This window comes from Bipolaris oryzae (assembly GCF_000523455.1).
Source record: "Bipolaris oryzae ATCC 44560 unplaced genomic scaffold scaffold_34, whole genome shotgun sequence".
NCBI classification, from domain to species: Eukaryota; Fungi; Ascomycota; class Dothideomycetes; order Pleosporales; family Pleosporaceae; genus Bipolaris; species Bipolaris oryzae.
Genome location: NW_006911310.1, coordinates 195,251 through 216,845, shown reverse-complemented (window position 1 = coordinate 216,845; position 21,595 = coordinate 195,251). Strand labels below are relative to the sequence as shown.

At 50.8% G+C, this 21,595-nt stretch overlaps 7 protein-coding genes across 7 annotated transcripts; 2 read left to right on the top strand and 5 right to left on the bottom strand.

Annotated features, from left to right (window-relative positions):
* Positions 1–230: 230 nt before the first annotated feature.
* Positions 231–729, bottom strand: COCMIDRAFT_90147 (uncharacterized protein; the record flags this gene model as incomplete). Its single annotated transcript, XM_007687856.1, has 3 exons — positions 231–486; positions 549–617; positions 674–729. The coding sequence occupies 3 exons, from the start codon at positions 727–729 to the stop codon at positions 231–233; spliced, it is 381 nt and encodes a 126-aa protein (XP_007686046.1).
* A 427-nt stretch (positions 730–1,156) lies between these two features.
* Positions 1,157–1,946, top strand: COCMIDRAFT_3604 (uncharacterized protein; the record flags this gene model as incomplete). The annotated part of the gene is made up of 4 exons (XM_007687790.1): positions 1,157–1,309; positions 1,532–1,551; positions 1,602–1,648; positions 1,699–1,946. 4 exons carry the CDS (start codon positions 1,157–1,159, stop codon positions 1,944–1,946), a joined length of 468 nt encoding a protein of 155 aa, XP_007685980.1.
* Positions 1,947–3,618: 1,672 nt separating this feature from the next.
* On the bottom strand, positions 3,619–5,520 carry COCMIDRAFT_24674 (uncharacterized protein; the record flags this gene model as incomplete). Its single annotated transcript, XM_007687801.1, has 1 exon — positions 3,619–5,520. The coding sequence occupies one exon, from the start codon at positions 5,518–5,520 to the stop codon at positions 3,619–3,621; it is 1,902 nt and encodes a 633-aa protein (XP_007685991.1).
* A 361-nt stretch (positions 5,521–5,881) lies between these two features.
* On the top strand, positions 5,882–7,110 carry COCMIDRAFT_89945 (uncharacterized protein; the record flags this gene model as incomplete). The annotated part of the gene is made up of 3 exons (XM_007687855.1): positions 5,882–6,096; positions 6,152–6,683; positions 6,736–7,110. 3 exons carry the CDS (start codon positions 5,882–5,884, stop codon positions 7,108–7,110), a joined length of 1,122 nt encoding a protein of 373 aa, XP_007686045.1.
* Positions 7,111–12,893: 5,783 nt separating this feature from the next.
* On the bottom strand, positions 12,894–14,199 carry COCMIDRAFT_35039 (uncharacterized protein; the record flags this gene model as incomplete). The annotated part of the gene is made up of 2 exons (XM_007687820.1): positions 12,894–14,144; positions 14,197–14,199. 2 exons carry the CDS (start codon positions 14,197–14,199, stop codon positions 12,894–12,896), a joined length of 1,254 nt encoding a protein of 417 aa, XP_007686010.1.
* Positions 14,200–14,658: 459 nt separating this feature from the next.
* Positions 14,659–18,379, bottom strand: COCMIDRAFT_90090 (uncharacterized protein; the record flags this gene model as incomplete). Its single annotated transcript, XM_007687854.1, has 3 exons — positions 14,659–15,208; positions 15,260–15,560; positions 15,607–18,379. 3 exons carry the CDS (start codon positions 18,377–18,379, stop codon positions 14,659–14,661), a joined length of 3,624 nt encoding a protein of 1,207 aa, XP_007686044.1.
* Positions 18,380–20,350: 1,971 nt separating this feature from the next.
* Positions 20,351–21,519, bottom strand: COCMIDRAFT_3597 (uncharacterized protein; the record flags this gene model as incomplete). Its single annotated transcript, XM_007687789.1, has 4 exons — positions 20,351–20,693; positions 20,748–20,971; positions 21,033–21,326; positions 21,484–21,519. 4 exons carry the CDS (start codon positions 21,517–21,519, stop codon positions 20,351–20,353), a joined length of 897 nt encoding a protein of 298 aa, XP_007685979.1.
* Positions 21,520–21,595: the final 76 nt, after the last annotated feature.

The following is a 21,595-nucleotide window of genomic DNA, read 5'->3' as shown; positions in this document are numbered from 1 at the left end:
AAGAAAGATACTCTAGCTAGTAATTAATCTACCTTATCACTTTCTATATATTATACTATTGTGTTGTTGAGTTATATGGCTTGAGAGGTGCGCAAAGTTGGTGGGGTGCGTCACTCGCTTGTACGCGTCACTCGCTTGTAAACTACGTTATGCATTTCCATAAGCATGGTGAACAGTATGGACTTAGTTTGTCTATAGACCATTTGTGTGTTTAAAAAAAGAGAACAGCTTTAATTACCGATGGTGGGCGCAAACTGTGGGATCCTACGAACAGCTGGGCGACTCAACATGCCATCAGACCGCTCCTTGATCTTTGGCCAATCTTCAATCTTGATCTTCATGAATTCGAACATACAGGGCATGCCGAAGGGTAAATATGCTAGATCAGCGACTGTAGGACGGTCTTTCAATGCCATGTATATCTGCCCCGGCTCTGAAAGCAGCATCTCCATAATGTCCCATTGCTTCAAGGCGTCTGCATACAATCTGTAAATTTTCTGTGAGATTGATGAAGCTACGGAAAAGAAAATGATCGTGGGTTCTCATACTTTTCCATTGTTTTGGGGAGTTTCTCGTCATGAACTGTGTAAAAATACAGCCAATACTTGGATGCTGCTCTGGAACATGTATTGTCAATTGAGCAGTGCATGATATTGGGATAAGAGAGACGTACCTAAGGCCAACAGTCTGGTACGTAATCCACGATATAATGTTGCCCTTTGACGACATATAGGATCGGCTTTCCTTCGTAGATATGAAGGTTCACAGAGTGATAAGTGTCTGTTTCATGCATACTAAGTGAAGAAACTCGATATGGAATAAAAGAGGAGACAAAGTACGTTATTTATGACAAAGATGAGTGAAGATGGAGTCGATGTGCATGCATTCATTTTCCTGGAATAAGAACAGAGGGATTGAATTCCAAGCCTATGATCGTCTAGGCAGAGATCTCGGGCACTGATGGAGTCTCTTTCCAGTTCTTAAATTACTGTTCGTTACATCGTCTCCTATGTCATTTCCCACGGGTGATTCCTTCTACCATTCGATTATAGTCTGCAGTCGTTGAATGCTGCCTTTCGTGTTCTTCGACTTCATTCCGTGAAGTCGTATGCAATAGTTCTATTGTTCCTGATTTAGTGGCTCTGTCTAGTTGCCCATGTTACTGGATAATCTGTCGGGTGCTGGCCTGTTAGAGCCAAAACACCTAGCGTTAGGACTCAGCATCACTACTCTATTCACCGTCGCACTGGCCAGGGCCATCTCTCTCCTCCAGAATGTACTCGAAACCCTGGTTTCAAGTATTCTGAATGTACGTATTTCCTCCAAGGAAGAGCCTCAATGTGCACAAGTCGAATAGTGATAGTGGTACCTACACGGGAGGTATCCAATCAAAGATGTAAATGGCACCAAGAATCTACCGTCACTGTCATACATATGGCCGAATGATAGTGGAGACGTAGCAAAGTTCGTCAAAGACCGTGAAAACGAGGAGGAATAACGAAAGAAACTAGAGTCTACTTACAGAATCTAGTCTGGATCTACTCCGGAAATGTGCGTATCCCTCTTCGCATATAGCAAAGATAACTAACAATTGCTCACAGAGTGATATCTGAGCTAGAGCACTTGAAAAAACTCTTCAAGGATTCTGGTCAGCACTACAAGCCCGTCAACAATGACTCCGGATATCTGATGAGCCAGCTCTTGGGCCAGGGGCTTGGTTTACTCAGCTGAAAGTCTTGGCAAAGTCTCCAGTCCCAGATGGAAGAGCCATTGCCAATGATGCAGCTCTCATCCGTACACAGACACGAAAGTTTGTCGAACAATTAAACAACAGTGGAGATTTCTGCAACGGAGTTTTTGATCCAGCCAAGGATATCAACTTTTATCCCTTCCTGGTCGTTGCTACTTTGTTGTACGGTGACCTCGATGCAGAAGAAATTCAATGATTGAGGAAGATTGCGCCTTTGCACCAGAAGTTATTTGCATATGGTACCAGCGGCGGTCTGGCTCGTTTCTTAGTATTCCGGTTCCTTCCCACGACAGCAAATAGGCTACTGCACGAATTCCAACAGGAGTGGTTATGTCTCAACAAATCCATCTACAAAAAGGCTAAAGCTAGGGGTGATAGGACACCCATGTTCAAGCTATGGGAAGACGTTAAAGAGGGAAGGATAGACCAGGTACAGGTAAGGGTAAAACTATCAGCTCTTATGACCGAATGTCTGACTCTTGGATGCCGTTTTAGCTACTTCAAACTCTCGATGAGTCTTTATTTGCAAACCTCGACGTAACTACAGGTGCCGTTTCATGGAATTTGATCTATCTTGCCTCTTGCCCTGGAGATCAGGCAAGATTAGTAGAGGAAATTGAAAGAGAGTGTGGTTCAGATGACATTCAGTGGGACGCATATATTACTCGAAGCGATACCTTCCTAGCAGCCTGTATTAATGAATCGTCTCGCCTGCGGCCATTCGCACGTATTTTTACCTATAGTAAAAGGCTTCCAGTATTATTTGCTAACCACTTTAGCATTTTCGATTCCGCAAGCTCCCCCGACAAATCGCAGGATTGGCGAAGGGGCGCTGCCTGGGCGAGTAAGTACCACAAAGGCGGCGGCAAATATCAGGTGTTGACTGGATGTGCAGACAATGATCATTGTTAATTCGTACGGATTAAACATTCGCAATCCCTTTCGGGGAGAAAAAGAGCCAAGAATAGATACCATCCCGATTCCTGGACATCAAACCGAGTCAGGTAAGTGCAGTAATCTACAACTTTGTCTGGTCTATCGGGGCGATTGCTGACGCCAGTTGTTCAGTACCGGTACAATATGTGGCGTTTTGGATTTGGTCCGCGGCATTGCATGGGCAAATTTGTTGCGGACTGCATGCTTCGAAGCATGGTTGCTGTGTAGCATCATTAGAGACTGGCAGTTGCAGCTAAGGCCAGAAGATGCTAATCAGGATTTTACAGTAAACCCTGACGAATGGGTTACACATCCTGACGTCCGTCTCATTTTGCAAAATGCGGCAAGGATTATGGAGCGAACTATCTGGAACTATAGTCTAATCGAAATGCGGCGCCGTCGACGTCAATACGACGTCCCAAATCATGTGATGCAGACCCATGCACTACTATCCTTTGACTCGAAAGTTAGTTGAAGAGCAGTGAGTGTTTAAGTTTTAATACTACAAGTGACAGTAATCGAAGCTCTGTGCTTAGAGTTCACGCAAAGGGCCGTGATGTCTCGACGGGGTAAGAAGATGAGACTATTCCAAGTCCAATACGCATATTCATACGAACATGCTTTGTCGTGTTGAACACAGTTCTACTCCCTACTGCACTCTCGAACCCAGCCTATGCGATCGTTGTTTTCATTTACACCAGCATCTCTCGATGCACAATTACAGCAGCAAAGATCATTATTGAATATATATCTTTCGGCAATACATGCTCCAATATTATTCATTTTCGATACGCTATGGAGTGGGTATAAGAAACTTGATTGGGGAAAACAAGAGTATGTATCATTAGAGTTTTTCATTACATAAAATTTACTAGCATGGACATTGGCATCAACAAACTTGCTCTTGGTAGGAGTATCATAATAGCCACCCTTCATTTCTTCAAGGTTCGTAGCAAAGGGGCGATTCTCGCTCGTTTACTTAGGCCCACACGGTAGGGCACTTTGCCTTTGGTCATGGGCGAAGGAGTGGCGGGTTTCGTTGACTTTTCTGGCGTCTCTGACGTCGGAGCTGGATTGACTTTGGTTGGAACATTGACCTGTTCTGTGTCCCGAGAGATCACGGGTTCCACAGGTTGTGGTTCGTCTGGTGCGATGACTGAGCTTGGATCGACCTTCTCGGTGACCAGATTCTGTTCTGTTGGTTGTTCAGGTTCATTAGGCTGCTCCTCTTTTGCTTCTTGTTCAAGAGGTACGATGGGCTCGATGGCATCAGAAGTGGTCGGCGTTTTCTTAGGACGACCTCGACCTCTCTTCTTCTCATTCATTGGCGCCGGTATAGGAACCAACGATGAGACTGATTCTGATTCCGTCTGGTCTAGTGTGCTTTTCTTGCGCTTTGACTTCTTACTTGACACACCTATAGCGTCTTCTGCTTGGGCAACAGTAGCTTTGGGCGACTTCTTTGGTATCACTACCTGGACTTTTGTCGGACTCATGTTCTGATCTGTTTCTGAGCACTCATGGGGATTCGAGGTTTCCGCGGAAGTATTGACGTCTATGAGATCCGTCGTAAAGCTATCTGCGTCCGGTCCTGCTGACTGACCATATTGCGCAGTGTCACAATTGTCTCGGCGATACTCATCCAGATTGCGCATTATGCTTTGTACAGTCTGTACGTCGACCACCTCAGGCTCATCTTCTTCTTTTGATTTTCGTTTTGGCTTAGGTGGACTTTGTGGCGCCAGCTCGTCATGGCCGATATTGTTAGTAACTAGCCAATCGACGGTCTGGATGACGTCACCGTTGTTACGTTTCAGAGCTCCGGCGGTAGTCGAAGGCGTGAAGCCCATATCGCATATTTGCCGTACTTTCTCGGGTGTCGTGATTGCATTGGCAGCGCGCATGTCAGCTGTTGTTCTTCGACGTTTGCTGAGCTTTGCAGCTTTCTCAGGTCGGACGGAATAGTCAATTGACTCTTCAGTGTCGACTTTGAGTGACCTTGAACGACTGGGCCTTGGCTTGTATCGCTCCTCGGGGAGTCCGATTGCGGACAATTCGTCATCGGAGTTTGGAGACAGCCAGCTCTTGTGTTGACCTGGCGATATCTTTGCTTCCGCTTGGTCATTGGTATGAGATTCTGGTCGTGTGGTCGGCATTTTCACGGATACCAGCGGGAGGTTCGTCTTGGCGTTTACCGGTTCATCATCTACGGTATGTCCCTCGAAAGTAGAACAGCCGTTCTTTGATGGAATTTGATTCGATGGAGATGAGGATGCACATTTGTTCCCCTGCGTTGCCAGCCACCTGTGACTTTTCTCCATAGCCACAACAGGCGTACCCAATGATGTGTGAGGTGGTGGTGGTTCACGACGCGGGGATTCAGTCTGCTTAGTTTCCTCTGCAGGTGTGAACCTCATCAGATCTGACCAAGGTACTGATGGTTCAGGTGGAAGATGATGGCGAAGCTCTCCAGCTTCGGACTCCTGTCCTAGCATTACTGGGCCATTGACAGCTTCCAAGACACGCTGTTGCGTCATGGTGGCATTTGGAATGGTACTTGATGGTTCACCAAACATGACGGGCTGATGGCCGACATAGTCATTACGCATAGTACCTTCTAGTTGCCAGACCGCTTCGTGGAAATTCGCAGGTTCATAGCCGTTTGCAAGTTGGCTGGGAGATTCCGTCTTCCTTCTCTTGTTTGGATGCTCTGGCAAGGAAACCGAAGACTGTGGTTCATCCTGGCTGGGTATGGACTGCAGATGGATGGGCAATGATTCTCTGCTATTACCATGAAGTGAATCTACAGTAATGGTTAATGTCGTCACGGACATGGTTGCAGACGCATGTTGACCCTACCAGTGGCACCCGTGCTTTCGGCATGAAGATTACTGTGCCGCTGACCGGAGGCGTCCGGCGACTGCGATGGTGGCAGGTCGGCCTCGAGGTCCTCATCCAGCTCATCGTCTGAATCCTGGACTATGCGTGCCATTTTGGAACATTTCCCGGGTGTTGCAGCAAATGAGATCAACGGTCAGGTGGAGTCGTGTTCGCGTCGCCGCGTCGGGCACGCGCTATCACGGGTGCGGCTAGGCGCGCTAGTGGCGGTGCGAACTTGCTGCTTTGGGCGGGCGCCATCAACTCTATGGATGCTACAACTGGGCTCGACTTTCCCACCAGCATTGTTCTCCACCCATGGATAGATTCGCCTCTAGCTCGGGAGATGCCAGCGATGCTGCGAGTAACTCGCGCTTCACTTCGCAGGCTGCCACGGCAGAAGATCTCCTCAAGGCGCAAACCGTTGGTCTTGTGAACCTGAATGACTACCGCAAGCGACGCGCCGAGGCCTTGGACAGAAAAGAACGAGGTGACACAGGGCTTGACTCTGGTGCTAGCACACCGATAGATGGGTAGGGTGACATTTTCTATCTAGTCACAGAAAGTTGGCTAATTTACAAAGTACAGGGCATCGACACCAAAGCCAGTCTTCAAGAAGAAGCGCAAGATAACCACCAAGGGCAAGCTGTCATTTGGCACAGAGGAAGAGGATGACACCGACTCTACTGTCTCCAAGACGGCCAGTCCGCGCCAAAGCACCCCCACCGATGCGACTGGTGTGAAATCCGAAGCAGAAAGCAATGTGGTGAAGAAGAAGCTGGGCGCAAACTCGAACATTGGTCTGAAGCCTCGCGTCATGACCAAGACGGCTCTCCAACGCGAGGCGCAGCAGGCAGAGCTTGCACGACGGGACTTTGTTGTGATGCGCGATGCGGTCAAAGCCACCGAAGTGGTAATTCCATTTGTCTTCTACGACGGCACCAACATACCAGGCGGGCGATGCAGGCTGAAGAAGGGGGAGCAGATCTGGCTGTTCTTGGACAAGGCGAGGAAGGTGGGTGCAGAGCTAGGCGTGGGTGGAGACAAGAGCCGGAGGGACTGGGCCAGAGTCAGTGTAGACGACTTGATGCTGGTAAGGGGAGAGGTCATAATACCACACGTAAGTTGGCCATGTGCCTGGACTCGTATTCTGTCCCTGACACTAAAGGCAGCATTACGAAATCTACCACTTCCTGTTCAACCGGGTTGCCGGCCTTGACGGACCCCTCTTTGACTACTCGGCACAGCCCACCAAGGCCACTCCCAAAGCGACGACGGAGGCCGACGAAGAGGCCGACGTCGATCCGGCTACGTACGACCCACTGCTGCAGCCGGGCAAGAAGAAGAGCAAAGAGTCGAGCATAGCAGACGATGAGCTCGAGGGGTTTGGGGACGATGCGACGCTGACCAAGGTGGTTGATAGACGGTGGTACGAACGCAATAAACACATCTTCCCAGCGAGCGCGTGGACAGAGTATGCGCCGGACAAGGACCTGTCCAAGATGCAGCGCAAGGACGCACAGGGAAACGCTTTCTTCTTCTCGTGAGACGCGGCGAGTAGAGCGCTGGTGTTCACATGACTAGGTGCGGACTTGAGCACGGATGCAGATGCAGATGCAGATGCAGATGCAGACGCAGATGGGGGTGCGGATGCGAGGGTGGGTAGACAAAGAGGAGTAAAAGTAGTGGTAATAGCAGTAGTTGGCATGTCGGACACGGACATGGGAGGGAAAAGAAGGGTCCAGTGGCCCAGGCACTATGCAGTCGTGGGCCGCTGCTAGACGACTCGGAAAAGGGTCCGCGTGCATGACTTGCGGGCCAACTGCGGGGAGGCCATGCAAAAACCATCAATACAACGCTCGTCGTCTCCACCACGCTGTATCGTCTTGAAGCCATGTGATTCAGGCTCGAGCTTCTCTGGCCACCATCCGCCACGCATCCGCCATGCACAAGGCTACAAAGAGGCCATGGCGCTCTCACTTGCTTTTGCTCACGTCCGCCCCGCCCGCACATCAAGGGAGCGTGATCTGCTCTTGGACCACACGATAAACCCAATCAAGCTCATCCCAAAGCATCTAGATCCGCCAGCCCCCTGACGCCATGGTCAAGCCTGTGGCCGCTTAAGATGCCTTCGACGAGCTGACAAACATACACCGCCGTGATCCGCCGACGCAGCATGCATGCCAGGCGTTGGTGCGCTCACACTGATGCATGGATGCATGACTGCACTATGATGCGGCAACGGGGGGGGCTAGTTTCCACCAGCAAACACAGGCGTGGGAGAAGAGTATAAATTCATCAATCACCCTGCGGCTGCTTGCGGCTTGCGAGCAAAAGCTTAGAGCAACGCAATTCCGTCTCAACTCCACATTCACACGTCATCGCAGACCCTGACGGCGCACGAACCACTTGCTCTCCCAGTTCAAACTCAACCATCGTCTTTTGCTTGCGCATACACTGCCTACACACACTGCCTACTCCTACAACAGCTTCCTTCTCGCACTCCGACAACACTGCCCAGCGATTCTGCCGCTACAGTGTACTTCCCCTAGCCCTCGACCTGCGGCTTTCCCTTTCTTCTTGACAGTCCGTTTAACCATGCTGCAGGCGCGATTTGATCGGGCCCCGTCTCCTCCAATGAGAATGGTCGCCTCGAGCACACCCTAAAGAGCCCATCATTAACGCGTTGATTGCGCCGGTCGCATGCTATCCGCCCTTTGCTATCTATCTTGCCCGTCGTTGCATTGCTGCCACTATATTTCTTAGCTTTTGCTGCCCCTCCTGCTGCGCGGCCAACTTGCAACAGCTTGTAGAGCCGCCCTCAGTCCTCAGCGTCAGTCTTTGTTTGGCAAGGCCTACTTGCTGACCGTCACTCGAGCGCCAAGATGAAGTTTGGACACAATCTGCCTAGGAACCAGGTTCCAGAATGGGCGTCCTCGTACATCAACTACAAAGGCCTCAAGAAGCTGATCAAGAATGCCGCTGAAGCCTCGAAAAGCGGCTCGGATCCAGATCTCACAGGTCAGTCTGAAAGCTCATAAGCCTATGTTGTTCATTTCTGTGTATTCCTTTTTTTCCCAAAAGGACTTCACCAACTCCCAGTCCTCTATTTGGAGAGCATCATACAACGCCTGCAGGGATTGGAGGGCATTACTAACAGAAACCTACAGAGCTCTTCTTCTCGCTTGATCGCAACCTCGAAGATGTCGACAACTTCTACAATCGAAAATACGCAGAGTTTTCCCGGCGACTTAGGATCCTGCATGGCCGCTATGGTCGTGCCGCTCAGTTGCCCGAAGGCATCGATAAAGACGAGGCACAAGACCTCATGGGCGCACTGCTTGAGCTGCGAGGCTCAATGCGAAAGCTCCAGTGGTACGGAGAGGTCAATCGGAGAGGCTTCAACAAAATCACCAAAAAGCTGGATAAGAAGATCCAGACAGTGCATTTGCAAGAGCCATATCTAGCCTCCAAGGTCAATCCAAAGCCTTTTGCGCACAATCTACCGCTCAACCAGGACATGAAGGCTGTTAATGAATGGCTGTCAGGACTGGGTGATATCAAGACTTTTGATGACACCGGCTCTACACACTCTGCGGGCTCCCTAGGTCGAGTACCAGGCCGTTCGCTGCACCTGCCATCCGGTCTACTCGATGCGGCAGACTTGGCTATCCGTAACGACAAAGCAGAAGACCTCGGCCAACAAATTGCCGAAGCTGCTGCGAACAACGGCATCACTAGCTCTTCAATGCAGCAGGTTCTGCTGAACTTCCTTCAGCGCTCCATTTCATGTCGTTCCAAACAATGCATCAAGAGATTGTTGCAAGACATCATCTCGTTGGATGAAGATGACGACATCAACAAACGCAACTGTGTCCACCGACTAGTCATCAACATCGGCCGTTCAAAGAGCGGCGAAACATTTGGCGCCGACGGAACTCGGCAACCAAGTTCGAATGAATCAGGAAACTTCATCGTGCCTGCTACTGACCCTAACCGGCAACCTCGTCCTTGTACAACTACTGAAGAAGAGTCGACCCAGCTGCTAAGCGAGAACGACGAGTCCGTGCGCCTACTTATTTATCTGTTGGACGAGCTGCGTGATGAGCAACGCAATGCACTCCAAGCTCGTGATTCCTATGGAAGGCTTCCACTTCATTATGCCGCCCAATACGGCTTCGTGGTCATTTGTCAGGTTGTCATAAAGCATATGCAGGACTGGGGCCAGTTTGACGTTGCACAAGGCATAGACTCTCCCGATTGGCAGGACACCGACGGCAATGTGCCTCTGCATCTCAGTGTCATGGGCGGGCATATCCTCACCACCAAAACTCTTCTCGAGGCAGAGAATTGGCGGGGATCACATGAGCAAAGACGTGCGTCGAGGAAGTCTAGTGCTCGCTCAGGAGCAGTTCTGTCTCTAGCGACTCGATCAAATTTTGTTGATATTGTGAAACTCCTCGTTGAGGCAGGCATCGATGTCAACCACCAGGACGAGGGCGGTGAGACTGCCTTGCACATGGCAGCCCGCTACGGCTATGACGAATGCGCCAAAGTTTTGCTGGAGGGCTCCAACACGAACAAAGCAGAGGTTGATGTCCCTGAAAAGACGTTTGCTTGGACGCCATTGTTCATTGCCTGTGTCGATGATCATCTCTCAATAGTCGAGATTCTAGCAGCTGCTGGAGCTGATCTACACAGATGCGACAACTCCGGTTGGACAGCGAAAGAGCATGCTGCACTTCGTGGCCATATGAAAATTACAGAACGGCTGTGCGAGCTTGCTCCCACGACAGTCTCGCCTCGTGTGGTACCCACAGATACACGGATTTCTAGGGCTGGTTCACCCCCTCAGAATTCGCTTGATGAGAGAAGGTCGAAGAATCTGAATCGAGACACTAACAGTCCTGTTCAGAAGATCCCTGAGCCGGTCAAAACTTTTGGTCATCGTTATCTGACGAATGAAACGATGGTGTTGGTTAGCCTTGGTTCGATGGATGTTCGGAAAGACACGCCGGCGGTCAAGCTTGACGATATTCCACTTGCGGACGCGCATGCAACTCAACTAGACACTGCTCTGTCTGTGGTTGTGCAAGCATCTGGAGCTAAGGGAGAGCCCACAGTGATCGATTTGCCCATCCAGGATAATATCGCCACAGAGCCCATTACCTTTATGACTAGCGACATCACCAAGGTCAAACTCTTGTTTGACATTGTCCCAACCTATGCTGGAACGCATGAACGCTCGATGGGGCGGGCTGTTGCCTTACTGTCTACGATCAAAACCAGCATTGGATCGAAGCGAATTCCACTCCAGGGGGACATGAAGGTACCTATTGTAGCAGCCTCGACGCTGGATGTTATTGGAACGGTCAACTTCAACTTTCTCATCATCACACCCTTCCATCATCCAAACATGTCCATCACAGAGCAGCACACCTACTGGAAGAAGATGGCTTCATCGACCATGGTCATTGGCCATCGTGGTCTTGGCAAGAACACAGCATCTCGTACATCACTACAGCTCGGCGAGAATACGATCCAATCCTTCATCTCAGCTGCCAACCTGGGTGCCGAGTATGTCGAGTTCGATGTCCAACTGACAAAAGACCACGTACCGGTCATCTACCATGACTTCCTTGTCAGCGAGACCGGTATTGATGCGCCTGTACATACCCTTACTCTAGACCAGTTCCTCCACATTGGTGAAGGCTCGAATCCTCGCTATGCTCGCACAGGATCCCCTGACAGGACTCATCTCAATGGTGCTGAAGATGACCGTCCCAATGTGAGGAGGCCGAGATCTTACTCTGTTGATAACTCGAAGCAACGTAATATTCATACCGACCGCGCTGAGGAGTTGACGGAGCGAATGAAGCATACCCGTGATTTCAAGAAGAAAGGATTCAAGGGAAACAGCCGCGGATACTCCATTCAGTCGTCATTTACAACACTGGAACGAATGTTTAACGAGGTACCAGAGTCGGTTGGATTCAATGTCGAGATGAAGTATCCCATGCTTCACGAGTCGGAAGAGGAAGAAATGGACCAATATGCGGTAGAGCTGAACTCCTTCGTGGACACGATCTTGGAAAAGGTCTACGATAAGATGGGGGAACGCAACATCATCTTTTCCTCCTTCAACCCGGACATCTGCCTCATGCTATCCTTTAAGCAACCCTCAATTCCTGTTCTGTTCCTCACAGATGCCGGAACATCACCGGTAGGAGATGTGCGGGCTGCAAGTTTGCAAGAGGCGATCCGTTTTGCCAGTCGTTGGAACTTGCTCGGCGTAGTCAGCGCCGCCACACCGCTCGTCATGTGCCCCAGACTCGTCAAAGTAGTCAAGGAAAGTGGTCTTGTTTGCGTAAGCTACGGGATACTGAACAACGACCCCAAGAATGTCTTGGTAAGTAAACATATCAACCTGTGTTTTGCATTTTACACATGTTAACGTAAACATAGTTGCAACGAAACGAAGGTATCGATGCTGTCATTGTCGACAGCGTGCTCAGAGTCCGCCAGGGACTCCAGGCTCCTAACCAGGACAACACGGATGTCACTGAGAACGACGCAACGTCCCTAGCTGTACCGCCGTCCGAGTCCGTTCCTTTTATCAAAGAAGCCAGTGAGGCACAGGAGAATCGCGCGAATGGCACCACTAACGGCACCAATGGAGTTAACGGGACTCACGCTGTCAATGGTACAGCGCATGAGCAAAAAGTGGCATAGGATCGTTTTCTTTTTGTGAAACTTATTCACACCATGGGCGGCTAGCGTTGGATTCGTTTAGTATTTTCGTAGCAATGTACGCGTGAGCTGGGCAGTTTAGTCCCTTCAACAAAGGACTGCGCACATGCATGATGGATTGGCCCTGTATCAAGTGCCATATCCTCGTAGTTATTGAATCTCATAGATCAAGGCCCGATCCAATTCATCTTCTCCCTGTTGAGTTATAGTCTCACATTTGAAAAAAAAACCCCCTTCCTCTCATTCTCATATCTCTCCCTTCATTCACATATGCTCCGCATATCCCCAAGTTCTCACCTCAATACTATACATTCGCACGTTTGTGAATCCGTATCCTCTATCACTCACACACACACACATACACCAGGCGAAGATTCCACGCTTCCAACCATAATCATCATTATTATCATTCAAACATGCCGCTAAACTGCATATGAACCGGGTACAAAAACCCCCTCCCCTCCCTTCCCCCCCAAAAACGCACCTCGCTATGCACCTCTTTTCCATTGCAAAAAAGAAAAGAAAAGAAAAGAATCCGAAGATTTTTTTTAAGGAAAAAAAAACATATAGCGATCAAACATCACAGTCTCCCAACGCCTACCCTCGGCCCAAACTCCCCCCGATTAAACTTTTCCAAATCCCACGCGGCCTGCCTGAACCTCTTCATTTCCCACTTGGCCTTCGCTTCGAACTCTGGGCTCGCGATGCGTTTCTTGGCGTCCGGGTCGTTGTTGTGGAGGGCAAAGGTGTCGTGCCAGGAGAGGGAGAAGTCGCGGAGGAGCAAGGTTGTGCTGTTATCGCTTTCTTCGTTGCCAGTGGGATGTGATGGCTCGGCTGGCCGTGTAGAAGTAGCAAGGGCGGGAGGAGGAGGAGCCAAATCGAAGGATCGCGTTACAGGGCGAGAGATTGATTTTTGAGGTGCTGTGGTGGTGGTGAGGAAGGGGTCGGAATCATCGGTGGCTCCTTTGGCTTTTCCTTTGTCTTTGGGGAGGTTTTGGGCGGCGAAGATGCGCTTGGGAGGTGTGTCGAGTTGCATTGTGTCGTCAAGGCCTTTGATACCGAAGATGTTGGATTCGTGGCGGCCGGGGACTTTGCTGGTTTTGACGGGGCCGGGTATCCAGTCGCTTTCTGGGTCGCTGTCTGCATCGTGGGTTGCGGCTCTGCGGCGCCTGTTTTCTTCGTCTTCGGATGGGCGTCGTTGTAACCTGGGTCCAGCTGGGGTGATTTTGACGCGTTCCTTTTCTTTGCCCTTTGAATGAAGTTTTGCTGTAGGCTGGGGCTGGGGTTCAGACTGGGGCTCGGACTCAGTCGTCCGCTCTTCGCCCCGCATTTGGGCCTCTCTGACTTCTTTGGCGATACTGCTGGGGATGGCGGCGTGGATCTCGGTCATGAGCTTTGCTCGCCTACAGTATCCGTCCCAGTCCTCGACGGCTAGTTTGCCCGCCGCTTCATTCAGTGCACTGGCGGGGTTCGGCTGAATGAGGAGACATGATATCGTCACCAGCACGTCTCGGAGTTTGAGTGTGCTGCTCCAGTCACGCTTCAGCGTCTCCACACAAACGGCGCCAGTCGCCTCGTCGATATTGGGGTGCCATAGCCTGGTCCTGAATTGTGCCGTGGGTGGGGCAGCAGGATAGGTGGGTGGGATGTCGAGGTGCAGTCGCCATACACCGCCTGCGTAGGGGGTGCCGACAGGGCCAGCAAGGAGGATATCGAGGGACGTGAGGTCAGCAGCGTCGTCTGATTCGGGTGCAAACAGGTAGTTAGGCGGGAGGCCAGCCGTATGCAGAGATCCGTGGTCGGCGGCGAGACGGCGCAGGGACTTTGAGTTCTGTGTGGTAATGTCAGTGAGCGTAAACGCGTCTTTACTTTGGGATTCTGACCATGGCGACGAGCACTGGTTCAACGACGCAGCATATGTACGTATGCTTCGAGAACAGCAGGCAGGACTGTCAATGTCTATCGCACATGAACCATAGGGCGCTGGCGCTCTGGCAACCGACGTCAGCTTGGTGCAGTTGCGGCGCATACGAGTCGCGACGCCCCGCATTCCTTTGTACTAGCGCGCGACTTTGGTGTTCTCTCCTTTCCATTCACCACAAAGAGTACAAGGCAAAGAAACGACGTCATCTATTCGACATGGTACCATTTCACACACGGCCTTTGTCTCGTGCAGCCAAATCATTCCAATCATGTGCTGCTATACACTATCTTCATTTTCATTTTGCCTACCAGAAACACACCTTCTCCTGTGGCTGTGGCTATGGCCGTGGCATTAACCCATATATTCGCAATCCCGTCCTATGAACGCCGCGCTGAAACCTGGCAAACCCATGCACCTGCTACTACAAGATATCCATGTCCTCGCTCGGATCCACAAACGGGAACTGCCCACTCTCAATTGCCGCAACTCGGTCAAGCTCAGCCTGGTACTCCTTCCTTAGCGTATCCAGCGTAATAATCTGCCTCTTAAGTAGCTTCTTGCCCTGACCAATACCCCATTGCGGTGGGCCCCCGGTTCCTTCAATGCGTTGCTCGGCTAGGATGTATGCATCTTCTTTACTGACCGACGACAATGTATTGATGATCATAAGGTAGCATTGTGCTAGCGATTCATCTGTCGGGTCGTGCACCTTTGACGAAGTTGTCTTCAGTCGTTGAAGTCGCTCGTGGAGGATTGATGCCGCACCCCGGAAGTTGTTTCGCGAGATGCGGAAAGAATACAGAATCTGATGGTAGGGAGGCCCTGAAGCGATGTTGAGCGTCTTTTGGCAAAGAGATGTTAGAATGCTGTCAACGGAATCTATCAGTCCTACAAATGGAAACTTAAGTAGTTCTGTAGTGCGTGACTGTGCAACCATAGTCGTGATCAGAGTCTGTAGGTCGGACTGTTTCCTGTACTAGCATTAGTTTCTGTCCGTATGTCGTGTCCGTATATCGACCTACAGAGCTGCATCACTATGTCTAATCATAGCTGTGTATGCGTCTTGAAACCTACACGTCTGTATGGACGCGGTGAATAGCCGTTGAAGGAGCTCAGTCTTGAGCCCCTCATCTTCTTGGCCCAGCAACGACCTGAGGCCAAGTTTGGCAAAGTCCGCAACGTACGAATACGCCTTGGCTCTCTCAAACAGGCCAACTAGATGATTATAGTAATGGCCGAGACCTTCTGAGAACGAGTTTCGCTCTACTTCAGACACCAGGCCCATTGTGTCTTGTTCCGCCACATCGAACATGGCACCGAGAGCTGCATGAGTTAGCATCCTTCCAGTATAGTTCCATTTGACTCTTACCCAAAGTGTATGCAGGCTTCTGGAAGCACATCGATGCAGTCGCGTTGTCTCCCAACGCAATGTACAACCGGCCTCTCATGTAAGATGCCCAATAGCCTTCGATAAGGAACTTGGAAAAGTCCATAGCGAGTTCGTACTCTCTTTGTGCCAGTAGAATGCCCATGATATCTTCTACCACGGCCTCATACTCGTGCTCCTCGAAGATTGACGTCAGCCAACCCCGGCTCCATTTCGTAAGTAGATCAGCCTTCAGGTCCTTTGGTAACAGTACTTCGAACGCACGTCCACCATAAGCCCCCTCGAGAACTGTTTGCGTGATGGGCAGCTTCTTGCCCACTTTCAGCGTCTCGCTCAGTGCCCGGTTTACGTTCTCTGATGCCAGCCCTGTTGCGCTTTGGTGAGCCCAAACCGTGCCAGCCAGCCAAGATACCACTAAGCAATCCTTGTAACGGAGGATCAACTCGGCAAAGACCTCTGGCGCATCAAAGTCCTCGAGACTTTCTCCTTCCAGCTCAATGAACATGAAAAGCAGGAGAACAAGCAGGTCCAACAAGACATCACGATCACCCTCCAAAGTTTCTTGAGAAACTCTAGTCAAGGCGCTCAAGCCATACCGTGCAATCTGCTTCCTCGGTTGGGGCTTGCCGTCTTCCTCGTAACCTAGTATCTTAATGGCCCGGAGGAATGTCTCGGTACCGAGATCCTTGACCTCCATACCGAGTTCTTCGACAAGCAAGGTGACGTCCTCGTCGGATACTTGCTGTGAAAGCTCACTGTTAGCTTCAATCCATTCCATTCGATCCAGGATAGTGATGTTGCGGCTCTGAAGTATGTCCATCTCCAAATGTCTTCGCACCTCGTGCTGAACAAACGATGGCAGCCGCTGTCTAAAGGATGCCGCCGCATTCAGCAGCCGCGCAACGTCCCGCGACTCGGAAGTGTCCAACGTCTTGCGGAGTGGTTTGCTCAGCGTGCGCGAACTGGAGATGACGTTGGCGTTTAGCTTGGTGATCTCAGATTCGCTACAAGTCCGTACCGCAGACACATAGTCACTTAGGACAAGCCATGGCCTACCCGAATCCCGGTCATACACAAGTGAAAGAGATTCTCCTCTCCGCTTGTGCAGATCTTTTACAAGGCTGTAGTACGCTTGCCATTGCACAGCTACAGCGTCCTCGATTTCGTCCGACTCACGCCTTCCGTTCACAGCGAGAGCAGTGACGGCAGCGCACAGGCGTTCCTTAAGTGAGCCTCTGCTAGATGATCGACCTGACCGGCCATGTTCGAGCCCTCTTTTATAGATATACAACGAAGTTTCCAGTGTTGCGGTGGTGAATCTACCCGGGTAGAATAGGAAATCGAGCCACTTCTCAGTGGAGTCAAGATCATCATGATCAATGACATCGTCCCGCTCACTCGGGTTGGCAGGGTGAGACCTTAGTGCATCGACAGTCAGGGGACCAGATTCCACACAAACCCAATCATTCTTCCAAGCCTGGGTCCGGGCTTCTGGTGTATCGGTGAGATCGAACTTCAAAGAGTAAATTTTGCTGCTCGGTCCAGATCTTGCGCGAATCCAAATTTCTGAGCCTCTCCATCCGCTAGGTCCGGGGACGATGTGAAATTCCTCCAGCGTCCAAACAGTCGTCTTCATAAGCTCGTCGATTGGGGGAATGAAATCCGAATCCTCGGCAGCATCGTAGAAACCCAACTCTGCGTCATCAGCGTCTCTGACACCCCAAAACTTGAACTGGTGCTGTTTCGGCGAATACGTAACAACATGGTAGTCAGCGCCTCCAATTCCGCCGATTACCTCTACAACTTGCATAAGCATCGACTGTGAGGGCCCGATCGAGTATGAGGTATGCGACTTCTCCAAAGCCATTTCATCAGCGCCCAAGAGATCGATATGAGCGCCTGGCTTCCCTGATGCGATATTCCATGCCCGTATGGTGTGATCTAAGCATACCGAGAGAATATGGTTCTTTTCGGGCGATATGGCGACCGCGGCAGCAGCAGTTGTAGCGAATTCCGCATTCTCGAACCGGACTGTGGGTTGCGCTTTCCAAGATAGAAGGCCGCGCACCGACCAGTTGTTCTGCTGATATCGCGATCCATCCCAAGTGGCGTTGGCCTTGTCCCACACTAAACGGCATATGGCTCCGTCGTCTAGAGTGACTAGCAATTCATCAGCGCTTTCAGCAACGAGTCTGAAGGGTATGCGCCCGCTGAAGAGTGCCGGTTCGACTCTCTTGCACCAAGTCTCTGGATCCTGCTCTGAAGCTGCAGGGGTAGCAAAGAAGTCGCGATGTAGCGTGATTGTGTAAAGCTCATTGGCGGTGGTGATTGCAAAAACGGTCAGGGCGTCTCGGTCGGCGGGCTCTGCGAAAGCGACGCAAAAAGGGCGGATTGGCGCAGGGAACTGGAAAAGAAGAGTAAGGGTGGCCTCAAACTTGTCGGTAGAGTCGTGATCTAAGTCTGTCGACTGTATTTCCAGCATCTTTCTGTTATCCAACACGCGCCAAAGAAAGCTTCGCGGGTAGCCATGATGCCGCCGAAAGTACATGGATCCATCTGTTGCTAAATGGCGCCTGGTAAAGGCGTCTTCGTCCTTGTCTACATACTGTTCGGTGATGACACTACGCTTTATGCTAGAGCGGCTGGCGAAGGGAGAGTATGCCGGGATGCTGAATGCGATTGTTGACCCAGGAAAGGCGGGCTCAATGTTCAATCGCGCCTCTTTGTAGAGACATGTGCCTCCGTTCTGTGACATTCTGCTCGCATGCAAAGGTCCTGCGATTACTATGGCGGCGAGCTGGAGGGTGCAGTGTGTGGTCGGTGTGAGTTGCGGCAGTCGGCGCGGAGGTGGAGCTCACAAAAACAGTGGTCGCGATGGGAATGCGCGAGGAAAGCTGCTGGCGCACGGCCCTTCCTGGGAGCGGCTTGTTCCTGGCCACCGATCATCCTCGACACTACTAGTAGTAAGTAGTATACTATAAGCAATGGCTCCATCTGCAACAAAGAAAGCCTATCGAATCACAAATGCCTTCACTTGGACTCGTGTTGTGGACTGTAAAATATGAGGGATATCATAACATTGCATGAGCATAAATCGTTGAACGCAAACCGCAATTACTTAAATCACCATCGTCCAGTCGCCTCCCGCCCCAACTTCACCAACCTAAACAGACGCCGACCCCTCATCACCTATTGTTCCTCTCCTCCAAATCCTTCTCCTTGGGATCCCCGATACCGTCCTCATTGATGGCAAACAAGCAATCGCTCTCGGGCAAACATGGACTATCATAGATCTTGCAGACACGCGTCTCTCCTCTACCCTTTCTCAGGCTGAGACGTGTTGTACTTGCGTGTGCGATAATGTTTCCTCCAATGGGCTTCTTTGGGTCTGGGTTAAACATGGCGCTTGGTCCACCATCAACCTGTGCAACTACTTGGTTTGTGATGATGACGGCGATTCCAAACTCGTCTGCAAGCCGTTGTAGGGTGCGCATAAACTTGGCCAAGTGCGTCTGTCTTGCAGAGAGCTCTCCACGTCCTGCAAAGTCTGTACGATATAATGCAGTAGCAGAGTCGACGACGAGCAACGAAAACCGTGTCTCGGTCATCATTTGCGCGGCCTGGTTGAGGAGCTCCAGCTGATGGTCTGAGTTGTATGCGCGAGCATACGCAACGTTGTCAAGAACCTCTTCGCCGGAAAGTCCAAACCGATTGGCGACGGCCAAACACCGGACGGGTCGGAAAGTGCCCTCGGTGTCAATATATAGGCATTTGCCTTCTCCGCCTCCCATATCGAAAGGCAACTGGCAGGTGACAGCCAGAGTGTGGCAGATCTGACTTTTTCCCGTTCGGAATTCTCCAAATATCTCTGTGATGGAGCCCGTCTCGATACCTCCTGCAAGAAGTGTGTCCAACTGCTTTGATCCGGTTGTGATGGATATCAATTCGCTTCTGCGCGAATGCATCTCCGTGGCCGTGGTAAAGCCCATAGGTACAAGTTTCGATGCTAAATCCGTTAGCAAGAGGTATTTGGACTGGTACTTTGATACACACCCTCAGCTAGTAACTTGGACGCCTTTTGTTCCGATATACCCTTGATCTGTTCGAGTGTTCGTCGCGGTCTGGCAAGCGTTAGTGGCGGGACTGGATATGACACGGTGCCCAGCATACGTGTACGCAATAGATTCCACTGTGTTGAAACCCCCCTCAACTACCAGCTTGATATCGCGTGCTGTAAGTCCATTGACGCCCTAGATTACTGTCAGCACCCACTGAAGTATGAAGAATGATTTGAAGCCCACCTCAAGCGCAGAAACGGGCGTTGGTGCACCAGGGCCGCCCATTGTGCTGTCGTCATACTGCTCTTCTTCGTTGCTCATTTTGAGATGCTGTGGGGTGTATCTATTTCAGAAATGTAGTGGCAAGTGGAAGAGTCCGAGTTGTGAGATTATAAGGATGTGCAAGTCTAAATGCTTGAAAGGGAAGGATGAGTGGCGAGCGGGCACCGAAAGTCGTCGCGTCTTACTAGCGCTGAACGCGCACTCACATGACCTGACGAAATTGCCACACGCCAGGCTTCCACGTCTTTGCCTGACACTAACCAACAACACTGCATGATGTGTCACGCTCCACTAGTCATGTATTTGTATGCCTTGTTCTTAGTCTCAATTCTCTATATATTTGTGGTATCATTATACTTTAAACCCTCCGGTAAAATTCAATAGGCCTACTCGTCGTCGCCAAAGAACACCTTGACGGGCAGCCATGCGTCTCCGCAAACCTTGAAGCGCTCAGGCAGCGAGCTAATCTCCTTCGCCTCTTCATCGGTCAACTCCCAGCCGTCAAGCTCAAAGTTGCCCATGATGCGAGATGCTGTGACAGATTTGGGGATGACGCTGGTGCCGCGCTGGAGACCCCACATCAACAGGACCTGCTGAACAGACTTTCCCTTGTTCTCGGCAAGCTTCTTGAGCTTCTCGTTCTTGTACAGAGGAGAGTCGGTGGAGCCAAGGCATGAGTAAGCAGTGCAGTGAATGCCCTTCTCCTTGCAGTAGTCGAGGAGCTTGGGTCTACATCCGTCGTCAGTCTTCGTATCGTTATATGATGTGAGTGGGCTAACTTACGAGGGGTTGTTGGGGTGGAGCTCGATCTGGTTAACAGCAGGCGTGATCTTGAACCGAGAGTCGGCGAAGAGCTTCTCGAGATTCTTGATAGCGAAGTTGGAGACACCAACGTTCTTCACACGGCCAGATTCGGGCAGCTTCTGCATCTCGGCCCAAGTGTCCTTGAAGTCCCAGTCGGGGTAGTGCTTCTTCAGGTCATCTGGGTCGGTCGAAGAGGGCCAGTGCTATTAAGGTGGTTAGCATGTTTACCTATCAGGGACGGTGATTGCAAAGGGCTAAACATACCATGAGGTAGAGATCGACATAGTCGAGGCCCAGGCTGCTCAGCGAGCTGTTAATGCCTTCTTCGACGCGCTTGTGCCATGGGTTGTCGAGCTTGGTGGTGACCCAGATCTCCTCACGGGGAACACCAGAGTCCTTGATACCCTGGCCGACTTCCTTCTCGTTGCCATATGCAAGCGCAGTGTCGATGTGACGGTAGCCGCCCTGGAGAGCAGCCTTGACAGCTTCACGGACCTCACCAGGCTTTGATTGCCAGGTTCCGAGGCCAACAGCAGGAATCTTTGCGCCAGTGTTAAGCTGCGACCGATTAGCTTTTATTCGACTGGCATTGGCCCATGCATAGTGAGAGATTGAAGAAATATCGGCTCTTCAAACCATTTGTAAGGCGATTGCGAGGTCTTGAGAAGATACATCCTCTGGTATGGCCGATGTGTAGGGATACAGATGCACTTACCGTAAAGGTCTCCTTTGTCCAGTTCTTGGGTGCCATTCTTGCTAGAGTACGGAGCATAAGATTGGGAAATGTAAAGTTTGTAGTGTAGGATGAGTGGGAATTGAAAGAAAAT